This window comes from Streptopelia decaocto (assembly GCF_964273445.1).
Source record: "Streptopelia decaocto genome assembly, contig: HAP1_SCAFFOLD_102, whole genome shotgun sequence".
NCBI classification, from domain to species: Eukaryota; Metazoa; Chordata; class Aves; order Columbiformes; family Columbidae; genus Streptopelia; species Streptopelia decaocto.
This window is the reverse complement of record NW_028115960.1, coordinates 339426-349331: the sequence shown is the minus strand read 5'-3', so window position 1 is coordinate 349331 and position 9906 is coordinate 339426. Positions and strand designations below refer to the sequence as shown.

Sequence of the window (9906 nt, the reverse complement as noted above, 5' to 3'; positions counted from 1 at the left end):
CCGGCGTGTGGCTTCGCCCCTCCCGGCTCGTCTGCGGCACCTGCAAAACCAGAGGCACGCGCTCGGACGCCGCCCAAAAACACAGCCTGCCCGCAGACGCTCCCATCTCGCCGCCCTCCCTTACCTGGGCCGCTCGCCCACCCGGCTGCCCTTGCTTTTGGCTGCCACGCTGTTGACCACGAAGACGCTCAGCTACTGCCTGTAAAACACAACCAAAGGACGCTCTGACCTGCACCGGCAACACGGGATTTGAAACGAGCTGCCGCTTCAGCCCAGCACTCCGTCCTCACCTTGCCCAATGAGCTGAGCTGCCGATACCCAGCTTTCCTCTTCGCTTCACACTTAGGAAACAGAGAAATGACCGGGCTTAGCTAGAGCCACACGGCACAGCTTCCCTCTGGCACCCCGCACTGACCCACCTGCTTACGGCGCACAGCTCGCCTCCTCCGTCGCTCTTCCATGCCAAGTTGTCCCTCTGCACCTAAAATCAAGTTATTCAGCAAGTCACCCAGCAGCTCATCAACAGCTTGACCATCCCACAGGTCTGCTTTCTGTTTAGGAATCCCACCAGAAGCTCTAATTGAGTCTCTAAAACACTGGGGAAGGGACAGTCCGCTCCCCTGCCCACGGCTACTCCATCCCAGATGACTGCACAACCTTTGCCTGCACAGTTTAACATGTCAACAGATCAACCGTGCACCCCTAGAGCTCCGTCCACCCACCCCTGTCTCCACACCTCTGGGCAGAGCAGCTCCAGCCAAATGTGCATGTGCACAGACAGACGCACCTCAGAACGTGATCGACAACACATCGACAGCACTAAAAACGCTCTATAACAAGAACAACTCCAAACCAGAGACTGCATCAATCAAAAGAACCTGCAGGGAGGCAGCGGTGAGGCGAGGAGTCTCTACTGCAACCCCAGAAAAAAGAGCCGAACATCACGGCCCCTTATGAGACGGCGGCCCTGGTGCACACACACAGAGACGGCGGCCCTGGTGCAAACACACAGAGACGGCGCAAATACGAGAAGCTGCTGCAAGACTTAAAACCTTCAAGATGCTGGGAAGAAGTGCCAGTCCCTGAGACTGGATGGGTAGAGAGCAGAGCTGCTGTTGCAGCCCAGAACTACACCATAAAACACAACTGACCGAAAACGTTCAAGATGCAAGAACCATGCACCCTTTCGGCTGCTGATACAAGAAAACCGGCAGCCGAATGGCGCTACCCCAATCGGCACCAGCTTTCCAGACCCCGGGATGGCGCTTGAAATGACTTTCATGCCCCTGGAGCGCAATGATACCCCAGGATCGTCTGATAGGCGCGAGGCGGCTTCCTGAACTACGCGACAACAGACACACGCTGGAGCTGCCCTGCCCGGCACTTGCTGGCATGGCACTGTAAAGGTCCCTGACCCCATTTATCTGCCCAAAGCGGACTGCTCCTGGACTGCCCTTTTCTGTCTCAGAACTTTAAACCCTCCCTGCAATTCCCAGCCCCTTCCCAGCCCTCGTGCCTCCACTTAGCTTTCAGAGGGCCAAGGGACCGGATCCATCTTCAACAGAGGGCTAACGGGGATCTTCCTGCATTGTCACTTTCTCCATCATCACCTACAATAAGGAAAGCAAGGACATGCATACGATTAGGCACCCAAATAATATTTAGTGGTAGTAGCCTACGAGTCATTGCTCACCTTGGCTGAGCTCCGGGAGGTACATTTGAATGATCTACCGGGGGCCTCTGCACGCTGCAAAGGTTCTAGAGACAAGACACTCTTCTAGGAGAAGAGATTATATTAACAGCTATTAATACAGCAATACAAACCAAAAAACAACACTCCATCTTCATCGTGGTCAGGAATTACTGGAAAATGCAAAGCACCTGGAACTGAATCAACAAATGAAACATAATGACAAACCACCTTTCTACTACAGCTGCTACTGAACCTTTGCTGTACCCGAAGCTCTTGCCTCAAAGGGACACCTCTGCTTCTCCTGAGATGTCTGCCCATGTAGCTGAAACGGCTCAAAAGCTGCCAACTGCTGAAGGAGCGGCAGAGAACCAGCTCTAAAGCCATCCTGGAGCAGAATAAGCTCCCTACCCGAGACCTGGGGCTCAAATACCCTGAGCCCCGCCCACCCCTTCCCACAGTCCCCTGGGAAAGGGGAGGGATCAATCACCTCAGGCCCCGCCCACCACCCTTATCAAATCACCTGGAATCTCACTTGAAGTGACAGCACCTGCACTTTATTACAGCTATTGCATCTACAATGACACTCAGTATGGATGTCAACTTCGATTTTCTAGGGAGCAGAATTTTAGAAATTTTGACAGGGAATTGAAAATATGTTGATGTGGATTTGGAAAATTCTAGAGAGAATTTTAAAAGTTTCAGCAGGATTTCAACAATTTGGAGAGGGATTTGAAAAGTTTCAATGGGAATGTGAAGAATTGGGACGAAAAGTGAAAAATTTTGAAGGGACTTTGAAAAAATTTCAAATGCTAGAGAGCAGCTCTGTGGAGAGGGGTCTGGGGGTTCTGGTCAATGGCCAGTTGAACATGAGCCAACGGATTCCCTGGGAGCTGAAAGGCCAACCATGTCCAGGCATTTCCAGCCGGGCAGGGAGGGGATTGTCCCGCTCTGCTCTGCGCTGGTGTGGCCTCACCTGGTGCATTCACTGTGTGCATGTCTGGGTGCCACAGGATAAAAAGGATATAAAGCTACTGGAGGACTATGACCTAGTTGAAGGGTTTAGAGCAGTATCTGTGTGAGGAGTAGCTAAAGTCACTAGGTCTGTTCAGCCTGGAGGAGACCTCATTGCAGTCTACAGTTTCCCCACCAGGCGAACAGGAGGGGCAGGTGCTGAACTCTTCTCTCTGGCAACCAATGACAGTACCCAGAGAATGGCAGAAGATGTGCCAGAGGAGGTTTAGGTTGGGCATTAGGAAAAGGTTCTTCACCCAGGGGTTGGTGAAGCACTGGGACATGCTCCCCGGGGAGGGGTCACGGCCCCAAGCCTGACAGTGTTCAAGAAGCAACTGGACAATGTCCTCAGACACACAGTGTGAATTTTGTGATTGTCATATGCAGGGACAGGAGTTGGAATCAATAATCCTTGTGGGTCCCTTCCAACTCAGGACATTCTATGATTCTATGCTGCTGTGTTTAAGAAAGGGTAAAAACTGCAACAGCAGCTGAGAGGAGTGAGTATATGTGAGAGAAACAACTATGCAGACACCAACAGTGAAGAAGGAGGGGAGGAGGAGCTCCAGACACCGAAGCAGAGATTCCGCTGCAGCCTGTGGTGAAGGCCCTGTAGTGTGGGCTTTCCATGGGATCATTGCTTCCTTCAGGTCACATCCACCTGCTCCAGGGTGGGATCCTCCGCAGGCTGCAGAGCGGTGCAGACCAGCACCCCCAGGTCCCTTCCTGCAGGGCTGCTTTCCAGCCACTCCTACTTTATACTTGTGCCTCTTGTTACTCCGTCCTGGGTGCAGAATCCAGCACTTGGACTTGTTATATTTCATGTCACTGATGAGTCCCCAGTGCTCTGATCTATCCACATCCCTCTGCAAGGCCTTGTCCCTTGAGCGAGTCAACACTAAAGCTCGTATTTCAGTGTTGTAATAAACAATTCTAAGAGTTAGAGATGTTTGTTCATTAAAGCTTCTTAAAAGGAAACGCTCAGGGGTTATTGAGTTAGAGATGTTTGTTCATTAAAGCTTCTTAAAAGGAAACGCTCAGGGGTTATTGCGCAACATGGGAAGCCCCTGCCCTTTGTTATGCAATTGCCTTAAATGTTCGATCCTCTAAAGGTGGGGGGCAGGGGTAGGTGAGAAGATGGGAGATTAACCGCCTGGCAACAGAGGACACATGCGCAGAAAGAACAAGTGACGTGGCACCCTGAACAACGAACCCAGGACCCTCTGAAAGGCCAGAAGAAGTTTTTCCCACGCGCACCACTGGATTTCACTGTACTCTGCTGACTGCGCTGATTTGATCCCCATCATCTGCCGTATGGCAGTTTAGACATTTAGGACCCTGTAGGTAGAGATCAGCAGGTAGTGTCCTTTAGTGTATCTTATAGTATTTGAAGCCATTGCACATGCCAACAGATGTGACTCAACACTCAAGAAGTATCCAGAACCTTCTGTAGTTACAGCTGGAGGCCAGAGAAGACACCATGGAGTATCTCAAATGGCACTAGATACTGATCTCTAGGTAATTAAGTTGTTCATCAGTATATTTACTTGTATTTTAGAAACTTAAATTTAAGACATCTGAAGCTGAATCTTACTCTTATAACATCACTCGTGTTTAAACACATATTTTACATATAATTTGAGATATTCTAGTGTGTCTCAGAGGTCTGGAAGATAGAACACAGTATCTATGGGAGACTTACACTCTTCTGATGTGGCAAATGGAGGACTAGAAAATCCCAGTGTATCTCAAATTGCACCTTATCCCTTTCACGTTGTGATACACAGCATTATATATCCAATCTGTTTGCCGTAATGAGTAATAAGGTATGCATGTATGTGCTTTCAGGGACTGCATCTTTGATCAGTTATGGGTCAGTGTGACCACAGTGAATTTTCCTGCCATTCAGTGTTGTGAACCACAGTGTAACAGGGAGAGGTAAACATATCCAGAAAATTTTTTTAATCCAGCAACTAAATTCCAGAAGTTGAAGTTGATACATTTTTTTGATAGGAGTTGCTCATTTCTGTTTATCATACTTGTGCCACCTATGTTTAGCACCTGAAGGTGCTGGTTCTTCACAATACCAGTAAGAAAGGCACTCACACACTATAAGGTATCACTTGAAATGCCACTTATTGGAGCTAACACTCTAACAAAAAAACAGGATAGTATGGATGATTTTACATCCTTCCAGATGCTGGGAACCCTGAGTTGTGCAGCATCAAACAGACCTTTGGTCAAGGATCAGTATGCTGCGCAGATCTGTCTCCTCAAATGCTACCCACTTTTAGTCACTCAAGCTATTATAGGGAACAATTGTTCTCTTAAAAGGGAACAATTCCATCCAGGATTCTTACTGTCAAACAGAAAGGATGTTTACATATGAAGTTCATGCTGCACTTTTAGGTAAAGACACACAAGGGGAGTAATAACAGGTACCAAGTGGTAGCTAATTGCAGGCTATACTGTTAGATTCAACTGTTAAAGCTCATCCTGCAGCCAGTGGATGTGCACAGCACAACAATGGCCTGAGGACCAAGCTGTACATGCAGCAAAGCATATGTCTGGGCCAACTCAGAGAATCCCAGAGTGTCAGGGGTTGGAAGGGACCTCGAAAGATCATTCAGTCCAATCCCCCAAAGGAGCAGGAACACCCAGATGAGGTTACACAGGAACATGTCCAGGCAGGTCTTGAATGCCTCCAGAGCAGGAGACTCCACAACCTCCCTGGGCAGCCTGGGCCAGGCTCTGCCACCCTCACCCCCAACAAGTTTCTTCTCAAATGTAAATGGAACCTCTTGTGTTCCAATTTGAACCCATTACCCCTTGTCCTGTCACTGGTTGTCACCAGAAGAGCCTGGCTCCATCCTCCTGACACTCCCCCTTTCCATATTGATCCCCAGGAATGAGTCCCCCCTCAGGCTCCTCTTGTCCAGCTCCAGAGCCCCAGCTTCCTCAGCCTTTCCTCACACGGGAGATGCTCCACTCCCTTCAGCATCTTGGTGGCAGCGCTGGACTCTCTCCAGCAGTTCCCTGTCCTGCCAGAACTGAGGGGCCACAACTGGACACAATATTCCAGGTGTGGTCTCCCCAGGGCAGAGCAGAGGGGCAGGAGAACCTCTCTGACCTACTGACCACCCCCTTCTAACCCACCCCAGGTACCATTGGCCTTCCTGGCCACAAGGGCCCAGTGCTGGCTCATGGTCACCCTGCTGTCCCCAGGACCCCCAGGTCCCTTTCCCCTACGCTGCTCTCCAATAGGTCATTCCCCAGCTTACACTGGAACCTGGGGTTGTTCCTGCCCAGATGTCAGACTCTACACTTGCCCTTGTTCTATTTCATTAACATTTCCTTCCCTTTGCGCTGCCTCCCTGGCCCTTTTGCCTTTCCCTCTGTGTCATCTTGTCTTGCTCCCTGTCCCTATCTTTCTCTGGCAAGCTGATCTGCTCCTTACCCTCCTTTTCAAAGGAATCACAACATCATTTTGGTTGGAAAAGATAACTGCAATTTTAAAATACCTTTACCGTTTGAAGAAATGGCCTGAAAAGGTTTGTTTTTTGTTTTTTGTGTTTTGTTATTTTTTTTCCAGGGGGGCAGTTCACAAGGACAGATGGGCTGCTGGACTCTTCAATACCAACATTCAGGGCGAGGAAGGAACTCTTGGCTATACTTGGGTGATATCTGTGTCTGTGTTCTGTGTGTATCTGGGAAAGTGCGCTCTAGGGAACTCAGGCTGCCAATGAGTCAAAAAACGGCCTGGTTGTCTAAAAAACACAAACACTCCAGTGGCCGTATCAACAACTGTACTAAAGATGGTGTAAAGTACCTTTTCCTCCACTCAGCTGTAGCCTTCGCAAGAAAAAAGGAAGTGTCAGATTCCTATCCAGCTTTGTTCTGAAAGGTTTTTTCCTCTTTCAGCTGGGTGTCCACTGCCACCGTCTCACTGCGGTTGCCCCGTCTTCTGCTACAGAAGTACAAGACAGACAGACAGAATCCGGAGTGGTCTGCCCGTACAAGGTACGGCTAAGATGTGTGTCTGCGTTTTTCCTGAGGTACTTGTAGAGTGGACTTTAAAGTTAACATTAAGAATGCACCGCCTCTCCTATATTTTTAATACGAAACATTTTACCACATGTACTAAAAGTAAGGTCTGTTCCGGAGCATGGTACACCTGTGCAGAGCTTACCTTCCTCTGTTTATTTTCTCTTCCTGAAAGCATAATCTTCTGTTTCTGTGGGCTTACGATTGAATGATACAGTGGAAATGATTTTGTACTAAACGAGGAAAGGAGGTGTTTGTAAGAGTTCAGATGTCCAGAAGAAACAGCTGCTTCAATGACAAATGCTTTGTTCTTTTTCAGCCAACAGGTTTTTAAAATATCGTAGCTTTTGGAGTACTATTCTGACTGAGATACAGGCACCTGGGCAGATCGGTTTTGTTCTGCGCATTTGCCAGGTGTTCCCAAGAAGCACTTTCAGCCTCGTAACTGGTGGCAGTGAGTCCTGGTGTGGTTTGGATGAGTTATTGTTTCAATAATGACTTGTTTGTTCTTAACCTACAGTGTGTAGTTCTGGCTTCAGTTGGTAAGAAGTCTTCCAAAACTGCAGCATTTTCCAGAGGAAAACTTTGTCTAGTCAGTTAATTGAAACGGTTTTAGTGTCGTGTATTACATGGTAATATACAAAGCAGGGTTACAGTGTTCTATAACATGCATAGAAGGACGTGTATTTAAGACAATTCTAGACGTAAACAGCATTATTGTTTTATTGGGATCTTTTGGTATCTAAATTCTTGAGCAGGGGGAAAACATGTGTTTTCCAAAATACCCGGTGGCGACTCATGGTGCTGGGATGGGGCCAATCCAGCTCCAAGTCAGTCGCGCTCAGCTGTGTTTGCCCCCCCCACACCCCCCGTTTCCCAGTTTTGCTCCAAACTTGCTCAAATACAAACAAATAGGCAGCAATTCAGAGACAACAGAGTGGGGCTCAGCCGGTGGTGCCCCCTCCTAACCCCCCCGGCATCCCCAAATCCCCAACAACGGGGCCAGACACCCCCTTCCCCAGCTCCGTTCCCTTCTCTCAGCTCGCTCCAGCACTGGCCCAACACCCTCTAGTAAACAGCGCTTGGTGGCCCCGGAACGCATCACTCCCGGAATGCCGAACTCTGAACTGCTGCATGAAATTCAATCCTTCCGTGCAACAACAGGTGGGTAAAAACCCACTGTGCATACATTTGGGATGTAAACGTGACTTACAGCCACCACCGACTGTTACGATAACCCTCGCGGACAGCACACGCACAGGAGACGCAGTGGCAGAAGTGACACATTGACTTTCATAACAGCATTTGCTCCCTTGAGGAAAGGCTGATGCTGGCAGTGACAGGCAACACAGAAAGCTCTTCAGTCTATTGCCTTTGGATGCAAGAAACCCTTGCGGACCAGGGGAAATCAATTGTCATGGATGGAAGAACGCTACAGCACACAACTTGTTAGCATGCACCCTGCTGCTTTTAGTGTGGGGTGAGACTGAAACGCAGCCATTGACAGAGGAGGTGACGTAACCGGTTCATTTGGACAAACCAGTTATGGTATCTTGTCCGATGACGGTGCTTTCGCCAGTATCTCCGCTGCTGCACTGACGTCTCCTTCTGCATCAATCAGCACCTCCAAGTTTGCGCTCTGGTCCTGGAAGCCCATGGCCCTGAGCTGCTCCATTTGTCTCCCAAATCTGGCCTGTGGCACCTCCTCATCCATCTCCATCTGATGTTCTCCTTGCTCCCCATCTGACTTGAAATCTCCACTGTCCTCAGACTCGCTGCTTTGTGACGAGTCGTCCATGCTTTCCAAATCCAGCTGCACACTTGGGTCCTTCAAACTCAGTATAAAATCCGGTACCTCTGTCGAGAGGGTCTGTAATCCCCGCTGGATCTGCAGCAACGCCTGCAGCGCCCACGGGTTCCTCAGCAGGGGCGAAATCTCGGCGTCCTCCAGCTCCGGTGGCAGCTGCTGCACCTGCTGGTCTTCACATGGAGAATTTCCGTCACTCGGTGTCTCGGCGCCGTTCAGAAGCACTTGTGCGGGGCTGTCGGGGTGTGTTACCGCACTCCCCAGGCTGTGCATGAGCTCTGGGTCTCCTGTCAGCTGCTCAACCATGGTCTGAACCTGCCCCGAGTTGGGCACCACCTGTCCTGCCGCAGGACCCAAGCTCAGCGAGGTGAAACTGTCACCTGTGCTGCTGATGGCGAACTGGCCATCGCAATCCCTTGTGTTACCACTGACCCCGCTGGACCGCGGAGCCCAAGGGTTGGGTAATGGCCTCCAGTTTTCGGTGTGGGCTGGTAGCCTGGCTCCCGTCACGGGTGGGTCACTGTCCTGGGGAGCAAAGGGGCTGTTTCCCATCTGCACAGCGTCCAAGATGGGCTCCTGAACCTCCCTGTACAGCTGCTCCAGAGCACTGAACCCTCCAGGGATGCTTTCCAGGTTCTTCATGGCCACATCATGGTTCCTTATCATCTCCTGCCTTACGGCAGGGCTGCTGGAGGCCTCCAGCATTTCTCTGATAGTCTGGGGGTGGCTGAGAATGTGGCCAATCTCGGGATTTTCTTCAGCCAGCTGCTGCATCTGAGGGCTGGACATGAGGAAGTCCCTGACAACGTCGGCATTGTCGAGGACATCCTGCACCAAAGCAGTCTGCATCTCCCTCTGCAAGCTGTGCAGGGCTACCTCTTCTTCTTGAATGCTGCTCTCCAAGTCCAATGTGTCTGTGGAGTCCAGGCCCAGGAGAAATACGCCCGTAACCCCAAGGAGGAAGCCCAGCAGAAGTGTGTTGTTGTTGATGGTGTTCAGATCCAGGCCTGAAGCAGGGATCCTGGACAAGAGGTCCGCCATGGTCTGTGCCACTGTTTCCTGGCTGGAGGTCAACAGCTCAGACAAGTCATGATGGATTAGCTTGGGTTTTGCAGATGACCCGTGCTTCCCAACCAGAATAAGTTGGAATTGCTGCAGCTGGGAGGTTGCATGAGGGCGGTCACTCTTTCTTGATCTGCCAGGCCATCCTGTGGTTTCTGCTGGGACCTGATGACAACGTGGATGTTGACCCCACTGTGAACTCCATGCTGGCTCAAAGTGTCTTGATCCTTGAGGACTTTCCCAACAAATACCAGGACCAGCAGATCAGGGGATGTTTTGAAACGTTTGG

The 9906-nt window shown here is 50.2% G+C and overlaps 1 protein-coding gene across 1 annotated transcript; it reads right to left on the bottom strand.

The window, feature by feature from the left end:
• Positions 1 to 8291: 8291 nt before the first annotated feature.
• Positions 8292 to 9596, bottom strand: LOC309452490 (ubiquilin-1-like; the record flags this gene model as incomplete). The annotated part of the gene is made up of 1 exon (XM_082077115.1): positions 8292 to 9596. One exon carries the CDS (start codon positions 9594 to 9596, stop codon positions 8292 to 8294), a length of 1305 nt encoding a protein of 434 aa, XP_081933241.1.
• Between the last annotated feature and the right edge of the window lie 310 nt (positions 9597 to 9906).